The sequence below is a fragment of the Antedon bifida genome, chromosome 9 (genome assembly GCF_963402885.1).
Source record: "Antedon bifida chromosome 9, ecAntBifi1.1, whole genome shotgun sequence".
In the NCBI taxonomy this organism is placed as follows: domain Eukaryota; kingdom Metazoa; phylum Echinodermata; class Crinoidea; order Comatulida; family Antedonidae; genus Antedon; species Antedon bifida.
The window spans coordinates 20,604,070-20,628,638 of NC_136234.1; the positions used below are offsets into that span (position 1 = coordinate 20,604,070).

The 24,569-nt window shown below is 33.6% G+C and overlaps 3 protein-coding genes across 5 annotated transcripts in view; all 3 read right to left on the bottom strand.

Annotated features, from left to right (window-relative positions):
• LOC144851934 (uncharacterized) overlaps positions 1–8,463 on the bottom strand; it is a 55,322-nt gene extending 46,859 nt beyond the window's left edge. The window contains exons 1-3 of one of the 3 annotated variants that reach the window (XM_078709602.1): positions 4,646–4,950; positions 2,955–3,074; positions 1,182–1,480 (exon numbers count right to left, since the gene is read on the bottom strand). In XM_078709602.1, coding sequence (XP_078565728.1) covers positions 1,219–1,480; positions 2,955–3,074; positions 4,646–4,806 — 543 coding nt within the window. In that variant the 5' untranslated portion in view covers positions 4,807–4,950 and the 3' untranslated portion in view covers positions 1,182–1,218. Of the gene's footprint in view, positions 1–499; positions 1,481–2,954; positions 3,075–4,645; positions 4,951–8,175 lie in introns of those variants that run through there. The other 2 variants (XM_078709603.1, XM_078709601.1) reach the window with 2 other exon arrangements.
• A 790-nt stretch (positions 8,464–9,253) lies between these two features.
• On the bottom strand, positions 9,254–14,750 carry LOC144852079 (calpain-2 catalytic subunit-like). The gene is made up of 18 exons (XM_078709774.1): positions 14,457–14,750; positions 14,076–14,163; positions 13,700–13,949; positions 13,344–13,587; positions 13,048–13,142; positions 12,826–12,903; positions 12,563–12,723; positions 12,122–12,258; positions 11,516–11,718; positions 11,277–11,322; positions 11,105–11,170; positions 10,958–11,015; positions 10,803–10,861; positions 10,346–10,414; positions 10,179–10,257; positions 9,937–10,053; positions 9,684–9,742; positions 9,254–9,429 (listed from the first exon to the last, which is right to left on the bottom strand). The coding sequence occupies exons 1-18, from the start codon at positions 14,652–14,654 to the stop codon at positions 9,403–9,405; spliced, it is 2,034 nt and encodes a 677-aa protein (XP_078565900.1). The 5' UTR covers positions 14,655–14,750; the 3' UTR covers positions 9,254–9,402.
• A 1,480-nt stretch (positions 14,751–16,230) lies between these two features.
• Positions 16,231–23,246, bottom strand: LOC144852125 (sorcin-like). Its single transcript, XM_078709843.1, has 10 exons — positions 23,144–23,246; positions 22,448–22,496; positions 21,944–22,021; positions 21,410–21,467; positions 20,074–20,132; positions 19,633–19,701; positions 18,687–18,765; positions 18,118–18,234; positions 17,804–17,862; positions 16,231–16,739 (listed from the first exon to the last, which is right to left on the bottom strand). The coding sequence occupies exons 1-10, from the start codon at positions 23,155–23,157 to the stop codon at positions 16,713–16,715; spliced, it is 609 nt and encodes a 202-aa protein (XP_078565969.1). The 5' UTR covers positions 23,158–23,246; the 3' UTR covers positions 16,231–16,712.
• Between the last annotated feature and the right edge of the window lie 1,323 nt (positions 23,247–24,569).

A 24,569-nucleotide genomic window follows, 5' to 3' on the forward strand; every position in this document is an offset into this window, starting at 1 on the left:
CGAGTGAGCCTCGAACCCTTGCCAATGTTATGGCTCTATGGATTTCGGTTCCACTGTCTTAACCGCTCGGCCACACTCACTCACTAATCTATTAGTATTAGTATGTTCTTGGCGTACGTTGTACTAGGTCTTTGCGTCATTTTTTTTGGAAAACAAGCTACAGCGAACTGGTATCGAATTGTAGAGTATCTCGTTTCGTTATAACAGTGCTATGATGATCGTCTTACTAATTAGCGATCATATTCAGAAGGTCATTTATTAGATCATAAATGTTTGACCTGACGATGCCACCAATTTGGTAGGGCAATACCATGTTACCACCGACACAATTAAATTATTAACAACTCGTTATCAAAATAAAGGTAATCTATTTTGGAATTAAGAAGGAGCTGAATCGTAATTAATTATCTTGTGATTATTATCAATATCATCTTCATCGTAATAAATTTCTTAAATAAATAATTTTAAAGAACAATACAAACAACAACGAATACAAAGCTAATTTAGCGGTTTTTTATTATTAAACTAAATTGTAAAATTGGTACATTGCGGAAGTTGATTGTAGCGTAGACCTAAAGGACGATTATGTACAATCGAAGGCGTATTTACATCATTGTACATGGAATCAAATACTGTAAAGTGTAAAGAGTCGAAGGGACACTGAGAGTTCCACGGTAAGTGTCTGTACTCACCAGTTATAGATATTCCACTTAAGTCAATACATATTTAAAGATTTCTCTTAAGTGGTATTCACTAAAGATAGGAGAATAAATGTTTCCTAGCCTCAGTGGGAACGCAGGTTTAGGTGGATGGGTAACATCTATCGATACGCGGGCTATCACTAATCTAATCATCATCTTTTATTCATGCCATGGCGCAAACATTGTTAGCAAAAGATTGGTATGAAGAAACAAGTTACAATTATATTGTTGGAAATAATACTGGCCACACACTTACACTCAGTAACTTTTAACCGAAAGAAAAACGATTTTTATATTCGCTGCAGATTTTATAATCTTTTTTGGTTGCGTTAAAGTTTAATTTACAATTGTTTACAAAATTAATAATAACAAATTACGATCACACTTATTGACAGTTACGTATGTACAGTATGTAAACTACTTTCCCTCCAGATTGTTTGTTCCTGTTTGAGAAAGTAGACACGTTTACGTTGAGTGAATAGCCTCGTCAAAAAGAATCTCCTTTTTCGAACATCATTTACAAAGCCAAGACGTAGTTCAATTTGAACGCATGTGGTTTGTGCGAGTCGTGGTCTCTGTTCATCTCTAGAACCAAACGGACCTCTCCGTCGTGTGAATTGAATTCAAAATTGTTCTGTCCCTGTCTCACAGGACTGTCTTTCATACGGTGTCTGTTAGTGTTCTCCTTCATTGGTTGTTTACCGTCCACTATCATCTCTTTACGATATCCTTTCAGTTGGTATATCTTAATTCCCATGTGTTGCGGATCAATGAAACATCTGTAATTAAAGATGTATTTATTAATTTTATTTAAACGTTTCTCTTTACGCAAACAAATGTGTTGCTGGATGTGAACGTGTACACAAATAATCCTGGCCTAATTTAGCCTAAAATCGATATCTTTAAAAAATTAATAATTACGATTATTTCTTTTATGATATGTACAGTAGGAAGTTTAAAAGATGTAAATGCTAGATATAATATCATCCAGAGGCTGTAGACAATGATGGTACACAACCTTTGGCACATAATAGAATACATCTAATAAATTAAAAATATTGTTTTGAACTTGGAATTTCAATTATAGAAAAATTATTAGGTACAACCCAATTATCTGAAATTAATGACACATTTGATCGTGTAATATGATTTTACTATGTAGGAATTTGTTAATTCCTCTATGATTTAATAGTCTGCGCGAACCACCATGGAACGCTAATATTATATATTATATAACACCTAAATAAATTCCTGTCATTTGATTGGACGATTGTGGGTCACATGGCGTGCAATAGTACGCACTATTAAACGATCGTTTAATAGTACTTTTTTAAACATTTTGTGTACGAAAAAAAAAAACGTTTCGCGGATGAAAAAAAATTTAGAATACAAAAATTACATTGAAATACAACAGCGCCACCTGTCGTCCTGCCTCTGTTTGTAAACACCACCGCGAGATATGCAAAAGCAGCAGATTTTTGTGTACGATTTGGAGATATATATGTACTAATTTCATTCAAAAAGGCATTTAAATTAGCTTTAGATCGTTTTTAGGATTTTGATTACTTAATGGGGACATCCCTACAAGACGTGGAATCGTTGGAAAAACCATAATTAGTCAAGATAAGTTCCAATTGTCTGTCGAAGTTTTGCCTTTCAGCCAATCTAGTACTACTACACTAGCTAGCCTAGCTAGGCCTGTTAGTATTAGGCTAGGCCTAGCCTAGGCGTTTTGGCCTTGCTAAGCATAGGATTATTTGGTTGTTTGTTGACATAATTAACACTAAAGTAGGTGTGTTTATAAAATCCATATAAATATAACATTAACATTTAATATTATAATATTACTGTTTTAATCAATCTGAATGAAATGTAGGCCTCTTGGCTAGGGCTACCTTATATTTGATTCAAATGACAGGAATCTATTTAGATGTTATATAAAACAAATAAGGAATGTTTAATATTCGTGTAATGGTACAAATAATGGCATTTGGTGAATGATGAAAGGTTACATCAACTCGGCGTTGCCTCGTTGATATAACCTTTCATCATTCACCTCATGCCATTATTTGTACCATTACACTCATAAACATTCATTATTTGTATAATACCGTCTATTGAACGCCATGTGACCCACAATCGTCCAATCAAATGACAGCAATCTATTTAGGAGTTATATAATCATGTTATACCACATATTTCACAACAATATCATAACTATTGGTTGAAATGAATGTTGGCCTTTTGACTTACTTGAAATCATCACCAGTTTTCCCATATTTGAATCTGACCTCGATTGACCCTCTTGGATTAGTCCAAAGTATGTATCCCCTATCAGCACTTAGTTCCACGTGATCACATGGGTTAAATCCACTGTGAAAACAATGATTAAATAGTTGAATGAAAACTGTAAAATGATGTGCTGAACACAAATGTCTTTTGTATTGTGATGTTTCTATTTGGCGCCTATGATTAGATTCCACAGAAATTAATGATTTCACAAACATCCGTCATTTGCAATATATACCTAATCTAAATGGATCCAAAATATTATAAACATCTCATTTAGTTCTTTTCGAACAATATAGCTTCTCTACTATCGTAAATTTATTAGTATGCCATATTATTCAATAATTATCTTTGCATTAAAAAATAAAAATTTGAATACAGAATAAGACTCGTCTCAGAGGAATATATGTCAATGAGAGTTACAATTAGACTTAACAAGCAATTTTTTCTTTATTTTCATTTATTATTATACTATATATATATTATTACATTAAAAAAAGATACAATATTTAGAATCAGTGTTCTATACTTATTGATATTAAATAAAATTATATCAAAATTTATATTTAACGTCTAAGCAGGCAATATCTGTATGATATTTATTATGGATACACGTTTCTATGGCTAAAATGAACCATTTTAAGACAAGTCGTAACTATTATTAAATATATTACTTGTAAGATAGTGGCCTAGAAATGTCAATGGTTACTAGCGGTCAATATACATGTATACTTAGAACGAATGATAATGTCAAAGCACATTCTTCTGATGAGCTCAAAGTACTTTTACTAACATGATCATAGCGGCTGCTTGTAATTTAATTAGTTTTGTTAACTTTGAAATTGTAAGTAAGAGCCAAATTAAGCCAATTTTAAATTACAAGTCTAAAAAAATATATAATAATAGTAAACATTAAACACGTCTCATAGAAAATAAGGGACACAATGTTACAAACTCTTAGTGATCGGTTAATTTCTAATTGAAAGAAAAAAAACATGTTATAGAAACAAACTATATAAGCCTAATAATGTAATAATGTGTTCGTTAACCTCGAAATAGTAGGCCATAACTACGAGCTAGATTAGGCCCACTGGTAATTTACAATAATACACTACCAACGATTAGTAATAGAAAATAATTGTGACTGCCAAACACTCAAAAAAGTGTTTTTCTTTTTCAAAATCCATGTAAAGGTTTTTTTAATCACGTTAATGTATATATATATATATAATAACCCCAGTTTAAAACAATTTCAATAAACATTTATATACTGTAGCTACTGCATTTTTTATCACTCAACATTTATGATTTGGACTAAAACAATTGTAATTTTTGATACATCGATTCTGTACAAATGCTATATGGCTTGTAGACTTGACCTTTTCTCTAGATACTCAAATAGCATAATTCAAATATTACAAATACTACAGACCTTTTATGAACCTGAGCAAATGGTTAGGCCTACTTAAGAACAGTTTGACTGTTAACTATTTGACAGTGTGGAGTGGTATATAAGAATGGATTTTGGTGAACTCACTTCAATCTTCCAACTGGCAAGAAGTCGTTGCACTCACCCACTCCCATTGCTACTCAAGCACTATTTCTCTCTACGCATCTAGAACTGCTCTATATAACACCAATTTCTTTTTTCCTACCTTTCTTGAGCCAAAAATCTACTAGATGATTTCATTAGTCGAATGGCAGGGTCATCGCCTGCCCGTAAAGTCAATACGGTATCTTTATCCCAAGAAGAATCCAGGCATCGCAAGTCGATAAAAAACTTTGGGACATTTGGTGGAATAAACAGCCGACTCATACCTCTTCCAACTCTTAACACAATGTTGATGCAAGCTTAAACCAGTAGGCCTAAACTTTAGTAAATATGCTAAATGTCTTTTCCAATAGATAGGCCTATGTCATCCAAGTTTAAGAATATTTCGTATTCAAATTTAGGTTCGGTGTAGTTGTGATGTAATGGAGCAGCTGTTAAAAACATAAAAGACGCTGCCAAACGACCAATGTTATTATGGACAAAATAATTCAGAGGGAGGGACAGCAGTAAACGGAACTGCAATAACGACATTGCTTGTAATATTAATTGTAATAGAGTTGTAATTTTATTACTAATAAACCGATTACGCAGGCTCGATGGATCTTCCATAATAATATGTGGATTTAATGTTATTTCATGTGTTTATGTTGTTATTTAATTTGTTTTGAAATAACCATTCAAGTAGCTTTGTGTCATAGGTCAATTGGTCATACTGTACTTACAGTAGTATTAATATTAATTAGGCTTGCAATACGCCAGAGTAAGGAAAAGATCGGACCAATTAAAATAGTAGTTCATATCCGTAGTATTTTAATCAAATTTAAGAAATTATAACGAATTGTCAATACCGTAGGTTAACATTATAATTACCTAAACATAAGCTAGGTCTATAGTTATCCTATACAGCAGTTAGCCAAGTTATGGCCCAATGCTTTTAAAAATTATTTAACTGAATTAATTATTATGATTTGGTAAGGACATTCTTTTCAAAAGTACTACTCCCACTGAACCATTTCTACCAATGGGCAAACTTGTTTTATAGTTTTCAGATTGACTAATCATATCTCTTGTCTCATTAACCTTCAATTAATCACTTTCTTTCAAGTTTTCTTATGGCGCGCTATTGAGGGGGCTCTTCATAAAGATAAATAGCAGCTGCAACCAAGTCGGTCGTTGAAAAAAATTATTTAGGTACCAGGTTAGAACTTGTCTGCTATACCATTTTAGAAAGAAGGGCATGCAAATCACTTATGATCGAGATCTGAGAAAAATGGATGAAAAGACCGCACAATGCACAACCTCCCACCTCATAGTATTATAAAACATCTAAATATAATGTGGACCACATAGCGTTCATTATTTGTATACTAAACGATCGTTAGTAGGGCCTACTTTTTTCTCATTCAAATCTTCTCGCGTACGGAAAAAAAAAAGTCTTAGTCTCTACTACTAGGCCTACTAGTATTAGGCAATAATTAAATCTAACTTCGGCTTCTGCATGAGAAAACACAAGAAATTAGCGCCCTCAATGGCCTTCACTCTTTTATTAATCATACATTTTCATTATTCAAACACTAACTGTAATGGTCTTCTCGGATAAAGAGCATAAAACCCGGTGATCATAACTGAGCCCTCTGAGAGAACAGTCTTTGACTGAAGAAAAGGTCACCCAGTATAAAGAAATACAAAAAGGGATTCCCTAATATGGTATTATAATTTCGACTTTACAAACGTTTAATCAATTATGTGTCTGAATGTTTCTTCGGCTAAAATGTATTATCATTTAATTGTGTTTGTATACTGTAGGCCTACCCACGACTCCCAATACGAACTTTATGGAGGAAAACAAAACGTTTCAAACATAATATCGGGTTTTAAATGTATAAAACATGAACGCATTCAAATTGAAATATTTTATTTTTAACGTTGGTCATACACATTGACAGGTAATAGGACTAAACATATGCTAAGTTGCAAAATCAAACATACATCGTCTCCCGTTATCGCATAATTGATTGGCCGAGCCCTCTTTAAGCTGTGTCAAATTGAATCAATTTAATATCATTATATAGAATGACGAATGGGACGTGTATTATTCATTATGACACGTTCACTACCAATAACAGGTGCTAATTATAAAAGTTATCGTCGAAGTGAGCGATTTATCGCCACACTACAGAGGAACTGTATGCATCCATGATGCTAGGCCTACATCAACCAACATCCGAATAGCTCACAGAATCACATTCAATTTAATAGTAATTTAACTATTTTCTTCATTAAATTAACACTGAACAAATTATACACCGCAGCCGTGTAGTGCATGATTGTTAATTAATCACGCTGATAGATGTACCGTAATACGCATAAACTTGGTTCTCACAATACTCAAAGCAAGGACGTAAACGCAATCACGACGCCGTAAATCGTCATCACGTCGTCATTGGTCAAATTACGTGTGTCGCGCTTACGTTCTTGTATTACGTTCTAGTGGGAACAAAGCTGAAGTATTACAATATCATAATGTAGGTCTATGTACTTTGATTAGCTTTTAAGAAACATTCCATCTAATAATAAATGTGAGTAGGCCTATGTTTGTGAACGCATGGTGAGGCTTGATATTACGTTACACAACTCACAGTGGTTGTTCACAAGCTGTCAACATCTTACATACCTCAGCTACATCGGCCAAAATATTTATTAAAATCACCAAGATGCGTCATTCATTCCTAATGTCAAAATATTGTTATGTGTAAATTAAGCCCCTGTTCATTTTTTTTTCATTTTTCATTATTTCATTTTTTATGATACGATACCGGGTACTGCATTCTAATCATCAGAACATATATTTATAGGCATAAAATAAAAGAGCGTACGAAGGCCTATAAATCAATTTGAAGCGTTGCCGACGATCGCCAACTCGAATAATTAAAGCTGCTAAATTCATTCAATTCATTTTACTAGTAGTTGTATTAATTTGGTTGAATCGCCTCGAAATGTGTAATGTTATTAATTAGCCTAAATAGGCCTACAAATAAATAAAAATAATAGTGACATTAAAAACATACGATAAAATAAAATAATATATCCCACGTGTGGATATTATGTAGCACACGTATTTATAATTGGCCTAAACATTAACATTCAATTATTGTGATTTGTGCAATCGAATTTCGATAGTTTTATCGTATTCATTTGGAAGCATTCAGACGATATATTTATCAAGATAAGATATAGCTTCATGCATAAGCTTATTATCAGCCTGGGTATGAAGGGGATTGTTTTAATTACCAATGTATACATCATACTGTGTGTACTATGTTAGCATACATTAAATGGAACGTTGCCAATGTAAATGATAATGTAATATAATAATGAATAGAACACCGTGCTAATCAGCTAAACGGATTCCTTCTATTAATACGACGGTAACAAATAATTAGAAAAGTAATAGAAAAATACGACGAGTTCCAGGATTTCATAACATTTGTATAATAAAACACTTATGGAAAACCTCTTATTTTGGTACTAGCTTTGTGGTACTGGCTCTAATTAAGTAAATAGACAAATGAGCGAGGATGAATAAATATTTTAGCCCGTGATGATGGTAAATAAAAAAAAAACAACTCTTACCTGACGCTAAGCCTTCCTCTTCCCTCATCCGATAAAATTTTTATACTCATTTTTGTTTATAATAAACCGTTTAAATCCACGTATATAATGGAAAGTTGCTTCTCATAGAAACCGATGTCTATGATGTAGTAAATCCAAATGTTGAATTAAATATGCTCACAATAATTCATACAGATGATTCACAGGCGGCGCATGTTTTACACTACAATCATCGATTAACGATTGGCAACAAGTCATACATCAAAATCCGAATACCTCAAATGCCTACGTCACTTCGATATTGTCTTCACGTATTGTGGTCGTCATCGTTATCCGTCCAAACTAAAATTGACCAATTAACATCAGTAGCATCGTAGTTTTTCGTCATATTCTGCCCGCAGTGTCTCCCGAACGAACAGCTAAGCAATCGGATGAACAATAATGTCGTGATCGGATCACTCATACGAATTAATTAGGTTTGGCTAAATATAGTCATGGGCCATACCATAATAGAAACCCCCCGGGGAGACTTCCAGAAATTCCTAAACAATGTTAATAACTTTTGCAAAGAGAGAAGCACTTTTGATCGATAATTCGAACAGTCAAATTACTTGCGTTGCGTATATAGGTAGTGCGTTGTTGCGTATATAGGTAGTGCGTTGCGTCAGATAGCTTTCTCATGCTGGTCTATAGGTAGTGCGTTTATACAATTCGTAAAATTGCAGACACTTTTTATGTATTGTAAGCCTCCAAATAACAACAGCCAGTACTGCAATACTTTACTGTATATTGATCAACAACATTTGCACGTTGGAGAAGATAATTGCACAAAGCAGTATGCTATACAGAGGCATAGGCCTACATAGCAACTGTAATTCCGTGATTTTTCCAACTGATTCCATCAACACAGCCTAAAATGATGGTAAATTATATAAAAGTTACCCAAGTGAGGTTTTTGTATGTACTTTACAATACACGACACTAGCACGCATGGTGCGGAATAAATTCATAATTCATTTATTAATTAACTCGTATTTGGTAAATTTCCAGATTGTGTACTGAAGAGAGGACTACGAAGAATAATACGAAGTAAAGTGAGTGTGAAAAAACTTTCCATTATTTTTATTTCCAATTACGATATTACAATTACAATATATAGTTGCCTAAATTATTATATGCGTTGTTCTGCTACTATTTTAATCACGACCGATGACGTAATTTTAATCACGGCCGATGACGTAATTTGTCTTAAAGCTTAACACACATTTCCATCAGCTGAAAAGAAAAAGGATATCAAATTAGAAATATTCGAAAAAGTATTGGGTATAGGCCAATCATTTGACCCAAATCTCAAGCCATTTGATCTTACGTCTGGCTGCGAGTACATACTATGTACATACCGGGTGTCGCAGCCAAACCCTTTGATTTCCGGAGCTCAGCATCCTGTAAGATTGCCTCTACTACAATGTGCTACAGTCGAAGAACTATTACGTATGGATAAACTATTACGTATGGATACATATACTTACATCCTCAATCGAAAGTGCCACAGATTTCTCGTTCGACCCACCAAGCTTTTCAAATTTCTCTGCAAAGAATATAGATAACATTAAATTAATGTATGAAGTGGAATACCAATCTACACTGGTCGGGCTAATAGTGGAATCACCAAGCGGCACACGGCGGTCGGGCTAATAGTGGAATCACCAAGCGCCACACGGCGGTCAGGCTAATAGTAGAATCGCCAAGTGTTATACGATGGTCAGTTTTATAGTAACTTACTAATGACGTATCGAAGCTTTGAAACCATGAGGAAAAATTCGTCGTACGTTATCTTATTGTCACTGCCAACGTACCGACTCACTAGGTGCTGCAATATGGTGTCACTGGTTTTAAGACCTGAAAGAGAAAGTAATATTATTTCTTATGCGTGTTTTGATATCTTTATAAAACATTAGGCCTACAGTGCGCAGGCCTACAATGCGCAGACCTATGAAAGGTTGAAGTCGTCGGCTAAAACATACCTGCTCGTGATAAAGCATCTCTCAACTCGCTCGCATCAAGAGATTTACTGTTGTCTTTATCCGATTGTAGAAACGTCATCTGGAAAAAAATCAATACAATTTGGTTGAAATAGAAGTAGTAGAACCCATAATGAATAAATAAGTAATAAATTATGTTATAAACTTACGTCACAATAGAAAGACAACGCCCCAATGGCCATGCCTTCATTGACGGAAAGTGTTCGAGAATCGTCGTCCTATTAAGAAGGTTAAGTCTATTTAACAAAATAGGTTTTCACTAGGACGCAACGCAACCGAAATGACCAATGACATCGCTTGTGGTTAGTCAAGTTATTTACGTTGCGTATGTCCGTTGTGTGACCCAACCTTTGGGCTAATATGCATTTAGTACAAAAAGGATGACTTAATAAAAAGGGACACCCGAGCATCCAAAGGGGGACACCAGCAGAAAGCTGAACATCAGACGAAAGATGGCGCAAGTCACCGAACTATGACGAATGACAGAACATCATGTCAACGTCATTTGCGTGATCAAGGCTACTGAAAGTAGCTGAAACGTAGCAAGTAAGTACTTGTCAACTGGTTTAACCAAAAAGTTAACATTTATTTATTTTAAAAGGATACGTCATATAGAGCGGCGATAGCTGCGGAAGTTTCGTGTGAAATATCAGTGGGAATTATTTCTGAAAGAGAAAATAGATTGTATATTCAAACTTTATAATTGAAGTAACTAAGCTTTATATTGAATCCAACATTTCATTAAAAATAAATCTACATACGTTCTTTTTTCCAACCAACGAAAAAAGCATCTAGCTCCGAGTTGTCCATCAAGCCATCCTATAAACAGAAGAGTAAAACAGTATAAACAGGGAAGACTGATATACTATAATTAGTGAAAATGTATGTCAACAGTCTTGTCTACTTACCGCACCGGCTTTTTCTTTAAAGAAAGATTCAATAATCGATGCCATCATAGGATCAAGATCGTCAAACTGAAATTGTAATATTTACAATACATTATAGAAGTATACACTATTAAGAAGTATAGGTTTTACTATTTATTTTGTTTCATTACAATAATAAAGGTCCATAGCTTACATTTTTCGTTAATGTTGGTGTGTAGACGGTTATGCAACTTGCCGATCTAAAAAAAAATCACAATTTAGTAGAGACCATATAATATTAAAACAATAGGCCTATATTATTACTCTTATGTGTGAACAGTAGCGCTCAATGTGAACGCAGGCTACAGAGCTCAACCAAATTAAGCTGTACGGATTATTTACAGAGTGGTAGGTGAAATCGCCCACCCACCGTCCATATTAGTCTATACTTACGCAGTCTTGGAAGAATATCCAGAGAAGAAACGCAACAAGAACGGAATTTCTTTGTCCTTATTAAACGTTGATGGAATGACGACGTAGTTACCCGGATCAAGAGTCATAAACAGAGTAATTTCTCGTATTCCCTCTTTGTGTACAAATGAGTGTAGTGGTTTGTTGTTTTGAAGGAACTTGCTGTCGATTGGAGAGTCTTCAGTCTGTTTACAAATTGGAAATTCATCAGTTAAATGTGTAGTTTCGAAAGTTCGCAAAGTTTCATTTTCGCAAAGTTTCATTTTCGCAAAGTTTCATTTTTGCAAAGTTTCGTTTTTTGCAAAAGTTCGCAAAGTTTCGTTTTTTGCAAAAGTTCGCAAAGTTTCGTTTTTTGCAAAAGTTCGCAAAAGTTTCGTTTTTTGCAAAAGTTCGCAAAAGTTTCGTTTTTTGCAAAAGTTCGCAAAAGTTTCGTTTTTTGCAAAAGTTCGCAAAAGTTTCGTTTTTTGCAAAAGTTCGCAATGTTCGTTTTTTGCAAAAGTTCGCAATGTTCGTTTTTTGCAAAAGTTCGCAATGTTCGTTTTTTGCAAAAGTTCGCAATGTTCGTTTTTTGCAAAAGTTCGCAATTACCTTGTATACATCGAGACCAATGTTATATCCATCCCACGAGGTTTCTTGTCTGCCTCTTCCAACTGCCATCAGAGAGACAACCACTAAATCACCATCATCGTCAACCTTTATATTGTATTGGGGGTTGTTATGGAAATCTACAAGACACAAATACAGATATATCAATTTCGTCAAAAAAGTCTTTTGTTTTTTTATATTGTAATTTTGTAAAAATTTCGGTAAGTCTAGCCTACATTTTTGTTTTTTATATTGTAATTTTATAAATAAAACCGAAAGTAAAAAAATTCCTATTTTGTAAAACTTTTCCAAAAGAATAATCTTAATATTAGTAGTATATAATTACTTGTGTCTGTAGAATATTCTAATAATATTTTAACGTAGGCTTACATGGTTCGTTTCATAGCAAAATCTAATGTTAAAAAAATTCTGCAGATCACTTACTTTCTTTGTTAGCCTCATAACGTCCCATTGCAGTCGAACCCTTCTGCCATTTATTGAAATGCTCGGTTACAGTCCATTTTGCCTCCTTTTCAGACAGCTCCGGTGGAACATGGAGAATCCTTAGCTCTTTGAATCTTTTCAGAACATCTTTGATATCCATCCTTAACAAGTATTGGAACAATTTAAATGATACATCGAATATCATGATAAAAACAGAAATTTAGGCCTACATGGTTTCATTTAATTAGTATACTATTATTTACCAAAAATCGCCATCCACTTTGCTTTTTATTTTAAACTCTTCCTTGATTTCAGCACTCAACGACTTCATCTCTTTCGACCTGAAATGTTCAATGAGATTTTATTTAAAAAAAATGGTACACTAGCTTGATGAATCTTTTTTTCACCTTTCTTGTCGTGCGCAAGAAACATTGCGCGTTTAAGTAAAAATATTGTCGGAAAGACGCACACAGATATCTACTTACTCGTCACCCCAAGGTCCAGTCCATTCACAACGTTCTGTACTGAGAACTCGAATGATATTTGCCCAACACATAATGTTATTGTTGTTGTACATTACCTAAAAGATGGTAACAAAATAAGTACTTGGTCCATTTCATTTATTATTCAGTACAAAGATATCCCAATATTCAGTTTGCTATTTCTATATAAATCTATTGAAACGGTATAGTGAGGATTTTGGTAAGGATAACCCAATACGTTTAGATATAGATATGTTACCAATGATTGGCTTAAATATTTTATCAAGGCTGTAGCTTACTTTTTTCACGCTTCCATTTAGAATGTACAATGTTTTCGGTTTGAGACCACAATAATCCGAATGTCCGAAAGCTAAAGTAGCGGTCACTAGTGATCCAGTTTTTCTGCACATTTTCAATTTTGAACAAAGTGTAGCCTCTGTACAATCGGACACTTGTACTCTCTCAACAGTACCGCCAGATAGATCGATCAACGCTTCAGGAATCTCAAAAGTACAATCCATCGCTTCGTAACGCATTAATAGCCTTTAGAAAAAATGTGAACATAGTGATTGTGATTGACAGTGATATGATCATGTTACAGATTATTATTATCATTATTATAATCTAGGTTAACATTATCTAAGTGATAGCTTACTTGGCCAATGCTTTTTCCATGAGAGGAGCCCAGAATTCATCTTTTGATTGGCAGCGACCGAACATCAGTTTACCATCCAGTGTTGGCAGTCGATCGTCAATTACAATTTCATACCAGGATCCAAATCTCCAGAATCTGAACCTAAAGATGCCTTTGTAGTTGTCTTTGAACGACTGTTCAGGACAGCCGTAGTTGAGTATTGACGGAACCAGTGTCATCCCAGCCAATGCGTTCATGAATGACGCGTTTGCTGTAGGAAAATTTAGTAAACACAAACGTTACATTGTAGTTTGTTGCAAAGCGTTTTGCTCCATTACCTATTGATTGTAAAATAACTTTATACTGAATTTATAAATTAAAGACACCAAAGTCTTACCAAGGCCTTCATCTCCTGCTAAAATAACCTCATTAAATGATGCTCCATCTTTAAAGAAGAAGGGTTCCTGCTTGCCTTCTAAGATTTCCTAAGAGAAAACACACGGTTTTGTCAGTTTATTTTTGGAGCGAATCCAAAATGTTAGGCCTAGTTAAAAGGCAGCAGATTGAAATGTTCTAGCTAGCTTCTATGCCCTAGGCCGTTGCAAATAAAAACCGTATGGGTTTCATGGAGTAGTTATTTCCACATTTAGCCTATCTTATAGTTACCGCCTAAATAAATTATGGCGAATATAATTGCATACCCATGAATAAGCCTAGTACAACTTTTTAATGTTAGTTATTGTAAGTAGTACTATTTATATTGAATAGAAACGCTTACTTTTGGACGTAGCCACCTGATGTCATTTCGCCTCTCGTAGAAGTCAAACAAATATGTGTCTTCTTTGACGAAGATAGACTCGTTACATGCTCCAAAACGGGGATCTTCGAATAGGTTATCCTTATTGTACTGACTATCCGCTATCAAATCAGCATACGTTTGGTTCCAAAGCGTGTTTACTTGTGTCGACACAGCCATGCTAATACACGTGAAACTCGAATAAGTCCGATTGAAATAGATGGGTCTATGGTAAACCGGCAGGACGTGTTGTCTCGACGAAAGCAGCGTTAACACTAAATGTACAAAACAAATTAACCAGGTCTATACACCATGTTTCTGAAACACCCGTGTTTTGATTGGATGAAATTGTACCATGTGACACATACCACACCTGCATAATTATTACCAGGTGAATTAATACGCTGGCTGGCCAATGGCTGAAGCTAAATTTAAATGCAAACTGTATGACTACATAGACATTTATGTTGGAATAATACATGCCACATTTGTGACGCGTTACTATTAAGTCAATAGCATACTTATTTCCACGTTACTGGTATTCGTAGTAATGAAATATCATGTTTGTTAACGCGTTACTATTGATATTCCATATGTGTTGACACGTTATTATAAATTAGACATTAGACAAACTTGTATTGTTGAGGTGCACCTGTTTAGGCCTAAGCCTGATACTTTCGAACCCCCAGACAGCACCAGCTTACGCCTCTGTGAGGTAGCAAGAACTTGCATTATTAGGCTACTATTTTTCGTAGCAATGGAATATTACAGACTCGCTTATGTTTGTTATTGTGTATGGTTACCCACAAAGAAGCTTGGCTCAATAAGAAGAAGATGTTAATTTAATTCTATCGGAATAACACCAATGTAAGTAACCTCCACCTTTATGTTGCAACGTTAGGCAGTATAAATAGTTTTATTGAACTAAGTATTACTTATTTACAATAAGTTAATTTTAGAATCTCTGCTTTGAATAACCAGAATACCTTGATGTTCTTGTGTTCAACAAACCAAGTCTATTCAGCCCTTTATGTGAAACAATAGTTATTGCCTAGCCTAGTAGCATTGATTTAGAATGGTTGTTAATGAGTGTACAATGGATTAAGGTATAGAAAAATAGCCATAAATACACACACAAAACACAAAATCATTATTCAAAGTGCAAATTTACTTATTTCATGCTTTTAAACATCTACAGCAATCATTAAAATATGATTCTTGACACAAAGTTAAATGATATATTATAATGTTATTTTTTACTATGAACTGTTTTTATAGTATTGTGGTAAGGAGATTATTAGGTGTTATGCGAGATGAAATAATGTGAGTTAAAGAAATTAGGTTGTAATTGAAAGTAGTATTCATACTGAATTAACAAGGCCATATACATGGCGGTAGTCGCGTGAATTTGAGCTAGTGTTTACCGACCGACCGACATAGTGAACTATTATAAAACTAAAACATTTGAAAATTCCGCGGCGTCTTCTGCCAGTTGTTGCTTCCTTGCCGGCAAACAATGACGTAATTCATAGCGTGTCCTTTGGATGCCATTGTTGTAAGTGACGTCACACCCACACAATTACATTTTTAAATGGAGCAAAAACAATAAATGATCAGTAATAGGACATATTCACTCCCTGAAACTTGTAGCTCCGTGTGACGTGTTAGACAAAAGACATCTTTACATAACAGAATTTTATTTATTGTTAAAGAAACAGTTTGTGAAGTTTTACAACAAAAACTAATAAACAATATAAAAGATACAAGAAACTTTATTTGTCTTCGTGACAGCAATTCCAATTAAAAAGAATCATATAAATGACTATAAAAATGGCAATAATAGTAAAAAAAATGAGTTAAAACCGTAAGGTTACAAATTACAGTCTAGAGACACAGGTGTTAAAAATATTATTCAAATTTGGTAAAAACGAATTTCTAAAAGACTATATAGATTCATGATTTGGACTAGATTTACGGCAGTCTAAAATCATTTATTTTGTTTCCTGATATGTGTAATAATTACCATTCAACAAACCTATTTATTTCCTAACTTAAATTTTCCTGAGCATTGTCGCAAAGAAACACGTATAAAATTAACACTCGTTCTTGGTTCAAGTTCAGACCCAATAGACAATAAAGTAAAGCAATTTTTAAAACTTAATTTTAATTTCAGTTATGAAATATAACATAGTGTTATGCGTTGTAAGAGTCTACACTCTTAATATCTGTATAAATCTCCTAAAGCTTGACACACATTTCCAACAACTGAAAAAGAACAAAAAGAGAAATGTGTATAAAAGTAATAGACCCACACGAAAACATGTATTGACTTTCAACGTACGGTACAGTATTGTCACAATAAAGCAAGAACAACAAGTAAACAATTGAAACACAGAACAAAAATAATAAATGTTTAAAAAAAAAGATATGAAAAGCATAAACCACCAAAATCATAGACCAGCTGAGACTCCATGCGTCTAAGAAACATGGATGAATTTGGTTGTTAATTATTGATGATGTTTGATGATGGAGGTCTTTTAACCATGGCGGCCATTTTAATTTCAATATGGCGGCCACTAGGGGTCTTGCCGTTTGGTCTCTATTTGTTGTGATCATTTGGTAGCTGTGGGAAGTTGACACAAGTACACGATTCTTCTCTAAAATCAAACTTAGCCACTCTACAGTACTAATCCTAGTAGATCACAGAGTTTCGTTTTTAGAACGTTTGTTATAGTGGACAATTTATCTATTTATTCCAAATTCGACACATTAATCGTTATTGGCTATGGCGTGTCTAGAGTTTAACATGGGCAAAGCCCAACATAGACTTAGTTATCTCTAAAGCCTGGTTCAATACAATTGCAATTGAAATATAAATATATAAAAGATAATTATGAAATGTTATTTTGCACAAGCAAGTGAAAAGCAGTGTTGTAATAGTAGTCGTGGTAAAAAAATATTCTGAGTCAAAACAGAGGACGCTATAGGAAATTCACTCATGAATCTAAAATGATAATGTATTGTCCCCCACAAACATAAAAAATGAAGATCAATCAATAGGTAATTTCGCAGTTTAAAAAAATTTATTAAAAAAACTATCATAAAAAAATATTTCATAAAGAAACATTAATAAACAGTTAAATAATAGAAAATAAAAATTCCAACACATTGTCTTTTTCAGGTAAAGAAATTAGTTTTCGATTCAATTTTTGGTAAAAGTTTTTATGTGACATTAAAATGGCATATTTTGTATATAACCCAAAGTTATCGTCGATATCGTCCTAGTATAAATGGGGCTTAAAGTCTAATACACCGAATGATTTACTTACATCTTCAAGCGATAAGGTCACAGATTTCTTAGACGACCCACCAAGCTTTTCAAATTTCCCTGTAAAAAATAGTTTAATATTATTTTCTGTATCACTTGCGCTGGAATCATCAAGCACCATAAAGTGGTCCTGCTTATAGTGGTATCGTACGTTACACGGCGATCGTGTGAATAGTGAAATCAGTAAGTGTCATACGATGTTCGAAATAATGGGGGAATCATCAAGCGTGGTCGGACGAATAGCCATGGTGTCATAGTGGTTGTGCTTGTTACTAAACAAAAATACGGAAGAATAGAAGACATAGATTAACTTACGAATGACATAACGAATCTTTGAAACCATGAGGAAAAATTCGTTGTATGTTATCTTATTGTCACTGCCAAGGTATCGACTGATAAGATGTTTGAGTACGGTGTCACTAGGTTTAAAACCTGAAATTAAAAAATATTATAATTCATTTAATTAATAAAATCTGTATAAAAAGTCCAAATCACACCTTGGACATACAGTAGGCCTATACATCGCAATGTTTTAAGAATAAAGCTGCTTTCACATCGCGCCCGGAGAAAAATATCGTAGAAAATGGGTTCAGTGGTAAAACATAGGATCGTTCACACCAAATTTGTACGATTTGATTTCGTACCTGATTAGGGCTCCGAATTCGTAGCGATGGATCAAAATGATACTTGTTTCTTGAAATCGTGCGATTTTTTTCTTTCGTCCAAGCAGCAGTGAACATGACGTGACAACGGATAACCAAATTCGTGCTTGATGTGAAAGCACGCTCAACGCTCGCAATACTTTTCTCAGAAACCGGGCGCGATGTGAAAGTAGCTTAAGGCAGGTTGGTGTGGTTGTATCGAGGCCATGGGGACTTTCTTACCTGCGTTTGTTAAAGCAACCCGTAACTCGCTCTCATTAAGAGATTTACTTTCGTCTGTATCGTCTATTTTAAACCTCTCCTGAAAAGTCAGTAGACATGTTATACAATAATTCTTATTCGTTCCAAGACAAACTAAAAATGCTTGGACAGAACATACACAATTGTATAAACATATAGAACATTCCATATTTAAAAGTATTACATAAATCAAAATTCATTCATCACAAAGATGTGTATTGTGTATTGATAAAAAATGTATATTTTTAGCATGCTTGGGAAAATTGTACTCATTTATTTTATGTATAATATATATATATATATATATATATATATAAATCCAAAGGCAAATTATAGAAAAAAATGACTATACTGTGGGTATCTGTGGCTGGATCTCAATGGAGATACAACATAAAATAAGCAAAAATCTAAATCAAAACGGTAAAATAAACAGCTAGAAAAAATAGCAGAGCAAGTGAGAGTACTTGGACAAAATTGAGAACATTAAGCAGACAAGCTCTGCTGAGTGGACTGGAATAAAGAAATAAAAACAGAGGCGGCACAGCTAGGCTGGTGAATAGAGGGTGGCGAGAGTAAGAGTAGAAAACAATGAAGATAGCTTGGTAGATATAAACAATTTAGAGATGTAACTAAAATACTACTCAAATGGTTGTTAATATTGGAATTTAAGTAATCGATGGAATAATTTTACCGATCTGGGAGTGTGTTCCTAATGTTAAGTCCAAAAGGTTTTGTCGTTTTATAGCCAATCTGCAGGCAGTACTGTTTTGATCTTATTTATACAAATATAAAAACATCCCATCTAAAAAAATCTTCTAACAAGAAATAAATTTTAGATACAGCAAGGAAAAGTTTATGTGCAAAATAATTTTAGTGAAATCATAGTGCAATATTGATAGTGTGCATGTACTGAATGTTGCATACTTACATCACAGAAGAAAGACAATGCTCCGATGCCTCTGCCTTCCACCACAGAAAGTTGTCTAGAATCGTCTTCCTATTTATAAGTTTAAGTCAATCAAACAAGAAACTATGATTACTTTCAATAATAAGTGTATCGGTATACGATCGTCGATAGAATAATTAGTACTGGTATTGTCCGCATGAAAAATTGGTAAGAACGCCAAAATTGTGCAGATTAGTTGTGGACTACTGTTTAATTAAAAATTAATTGATATGATACTGGTCCCAAGTTAAAAGAATGAAATCCCGAGAGACTTGATGAAAGCTAGAACAAACAATAGAGGCCGCTATAATCAATTTAAATAAATATAGAGGACGCTATTATATTATTCTTAATATTACTGGTCGACCTCTTCAGTCCCAGAGGGCCAGCGTACAGGACTGTGATACTGTGACTAAAGGATACGTCAAATATAGCGGCGATGACTGCTGAAGTTTCTTGTGAAATATCGGTGGCAATCATGTCTGAAAGACAAAATGCAAGATACATATTAGACGGTGTTGATTGAAGTACCGGTATTGTCCGCCAGGAAAATGTGTGTAAGCGCCAAAATTGTGCAGACTAGTTGTAGAATTGAAAAGAATTGTACTTTTTAATTAATTAATATGACTGGTCATTAGAAACTGGTTAGACAAAGGAAATTCCGAGAGACTTGATGAAAGCTGGAACAAACAATAGAGGGCGCTATAATCAATTTAAATACATACAATATAGAGGGCGTTATTATAATATATTTCTTATTCAAAATAAATTTGTCCATAACGTATTTTGATAGAGCAGTATGGAAAGCTGAAAAATATTGATAAGGTTGGGAATATTTTGTAAATACTATAGTTATCTTGAAATTGAAAATTAAATTGAGATGGTGAAAAAAATTATAGAAGAATCGGATGGGATTGTTAAGGGAGAGGTCAGGTAGTTTCGTATGGGATTGTTAAGGGAGAGGTCGGGTAGATTCGGATGGGATTGTTAAGGAAGAGGTCGGGTAGATTCGGATGGGATTGTTAAGGGAGAGGTCGGGTAGTTTCGGATGGGATTGTTAAGGGAGAAGTCGAGTAGTTTCGGTCTTCCACTGCAAATAGTCATACACTGCGATCTCGAGGGAGCACGCAACGCATTGTTGTTATGCTGTTGTTAAGGGGTCGCGCTGACAAAAAATATGATAATACACCGGGCTATATGATCGTAAAAATAGGGGACTTATAATTTATCATGTGATCCACAATCGTCCAAATTCTAAACAAATACAAATGACCCCACGATTTAGACATAAATTACTCTACTGCATACAAAATGTAGTATGATATATTTCGAAGCCTCACTGAATTAAACAATAAATGAACAGCAACGGTTTCCGAAGTAATCTTGGTTGCTTTGATCATTTAGTCACGTTTTCATCAATTATAGAAAATTTAGCATGTTATAATAATATTTAATTGGAACAACATATTACAAATATTTAAAAAATTACTTAAAAAACTATACATAAACAATGGAAAATCAAAACTGAAACTAAAACATTTTTCATATTTTGATTAGCAACTAAAAACATAAAATCTGACTCCTCAACGCTATTACAAAACTTTTTTAAAACTAAAACTACACTAATACTGTACTAATAACAATAATATACATTATGGCCCAATCCAATTATATTTAGAGGGTTACAAAAAAAATAAAATAAAATAAAAGATCAGTATAATTTTCGTACTAAAATCAAAATTGTATTATATAGGCCTACCTTCCTTTTTCCAACCTGCAAAGAAAGCATCCAGTTCACGGTTGTCCATCTTACCATCCTGTCAACAGGGTAGAGTAATTGTATTATCTTAACTGGAATCACTTATAATTCATCAAAATAACGGAATATTATTTAATTAATATTTAATTATTTTATATGATATGTTTTTGCCCGTGAAAGCGTCTATGTGAATACAGAACGCATAACGCACTGCAAGGTCCTTAGTTCGCATTAAATAAAATGCATTATTTGAATAGAGGAATTAAGTAAATGTCGCTAGTAACCCAATGGACAGTATAGCAAGGCAATCTAACAACAGGATGCTAGTCTCTGGAGTTCAAATGGTTTATGTCTGGCTGCGACACCGCGCCGCATGTGTACATAGTACAGTACTGTTGGTATTTGTCGCAGCCAGACATAAGATCAAAAGACCTGTTACGAGTTACTATCTTGGCAAGGCGAGCTCATTGTTGTTGTATTGCCTTGGTTTTAGTAGCCCACGCTCGCTTTTGTACAGTGCAGTGTAATACTTACCGGACCGGCGTGTTCTTTAAAGAAATTATCAACTATTTTCTCATATGTACCATATGGATCAATATCTTTAAGCTCAATCTAAAGTTATTTTATAAAGTTAAAAATAAGAATGGTTAATGTGTGTAGATAAGGGTTTTCGATAATTATATTTCCTAGGTGCTTAAAAATATATTGTCCCCTTGAAAACACACATTTTCTCTGAATATACAATCTTAATGTCACATAATTGGATCGAAAAAAATGTATTTACAAATGTAATTTAAAAAAGCATACAAAATAGTCAAATTGACTGTGGAAGTCAATGAGTGTTCGGTTAAATTTAACTTTTTATTTTATCTCTTTATAAGTGAAAACATTTTTTATATAGTTTTAAAACTGCGAAATGGCATATTCAAAGTCTTTTTTAAAATTGATCTTTATCTTTCATTTTTTTTGGGGGAAAATCTTTAAATAAACATTTCATAGTTCATACTACATTGGTTTATAATGTACAGCTCAACTTACATCCTTTACAAATTTCTCTTCGTATGAAGAAGAAGCAGAAGTTTCTTTTCTGAAAAAAAAAATATATATACTTAAGAATAACAAAACTATGGGACGTCCAGTGGATGAAGCTAACTTATAACATCATTTTGTCGAATAATAATTATTAGCAATTTAATTGTTCTTTTCTTGTTGACTGCCTCAAAATCAAATCTCAAAGTATTAAATTATGTGAAATATAAACTAGAAAAAAGCATTGCTAGTCCTGCGCCTAATGCTAAGCTACCTCTTCAATAATTTACCTTGATCAATTAATATGTGTTTATTTTTACCTCTAAATAAAACAAATTTTGGAGTTAATAATTAATATATTTGCAATGTACCATCGGTTTATATATTATTCTAACTGCATGCCTATTCTATTATTTCGGAAAGATCTAGGCCCTATAACCATGGAGGTATTACATTTATTTTATACCTCCATGCTATAACCGTTCGATTGTAGGTACATGGTGTTTTATTATTATGGGTTTTATGTCGTACTCTCTTTGATATAAAAAAATGAATTGTGGGTATAGATAACAGTCTGCAAATAATCGAAAATGTAGATACGGAGAGCATGAAATTGGTCCTAAAACAGATCCCTGTAGAACACCATTACAGGACCTTATGAGTAGAGTTAAATGTAACGTACTTAAATAACATTTTCCGACATACCTTTGTTCTGCCATGTTAGTAAACGGATAAATTATACGCCAAATATTTAGCAGCCTTCAACAGAAACTTGACGATTAATTGTACAAATCGTAACCAAGCCTTTACATGGTATGATGTGTTTTGATTTGATTGGATCAAATCGGATCATGTGATACATCAGATGAATGAAGATACATAACGGCAGAAGCTGAAAGGGTGGCTCCGCTTTTGAAACCCCTGTTTATTATGAAATTGCAAATTAAATATAACCCACATATTTTCCAAAAGCAGTGAAGCAGAACGAGCGTCGTGAAATTCTTTTAAGGAAAATGTATATCTAAAGAACATTGTTATTTACAAAAGCTACTCGGTTGCCGATTGTAAGTCACTAAAGATGTATTGTCCCCCTGGAAATTTTTGTTGTTGTTGAATATGCCATTTTAATGTAGCCTAATAGTTATCCACTTTGACCAAAAATTGGATCGAAAACAAAATGTATTTACCTAAAAAACTGTAATTTAAAGCAAAAAATATTCAAATTGGTTGCCAGCCAGTGGGTTTTTGGTTGAATTTAAGCATTTTGTCATTTTATAAGTGAATAATTATTTCCGGGTTTTTTTTCTACAGAAGTGATTAACTTGATTAAAACTACCTACAAAATAATTTATTCAAAGTCTGATTTAATATTAATCCTAATTTTATATATTTTCGGGGAACAATACATCTTTAAGGAAAAAGTATATCGAAAGAACATTGTTATTACAAAAGTTACTCGGTTATCGATTGTAAGTCATTAGATATTGTAGTATCATTATTCTAAAAATAGGACCTTGTCTAAAACAGGTTTTATACCTGATAATGTGTTTTTATCCTGTATAAATATGTTTTAAATAAAATGATTTAAATAAATCCACAGACCGTGACACATTCAGTAAAATGATGCTGTAGGCGAGTATTATTGTACTCGCCCTTCTTTGGTTGTTTTGTTACAAGTTCATAACCCAAGTAGCAAATTACAAAACAGACTCCCACGCGTCAACATGCCAGAATAGAACGTTATAATAGGGAGGCTCTGCAACCACACAATGCAGAACGATCATTATTTGTAAGGCAGCAAACATTGCATGGCAACAAAATTGATATTGAACTTTTAAACCTGTTTTTTTTTTGTAAACAGCTACTTTTAAGCCGGTCCCCTTTTCATATTAATTGTAAAGCGTGTTCGTGCTGACGAACATTTCATATTTGTAAATATAAAACAATTAGCTTTTGACCTATTATCACGATTTTTACTGTAAATGCGAGATAAATTTAACGAAATTTTGTATAAATAGCAGTTTTAAAAGTTATCATCCGCTCTGTAATTTCGTTTTGCCATGCAAAACAGAAGAGAATATTTGTAACGTATTCGTTTCCGTTAGAGCTTGGATGGGAGACCATCTGGGAA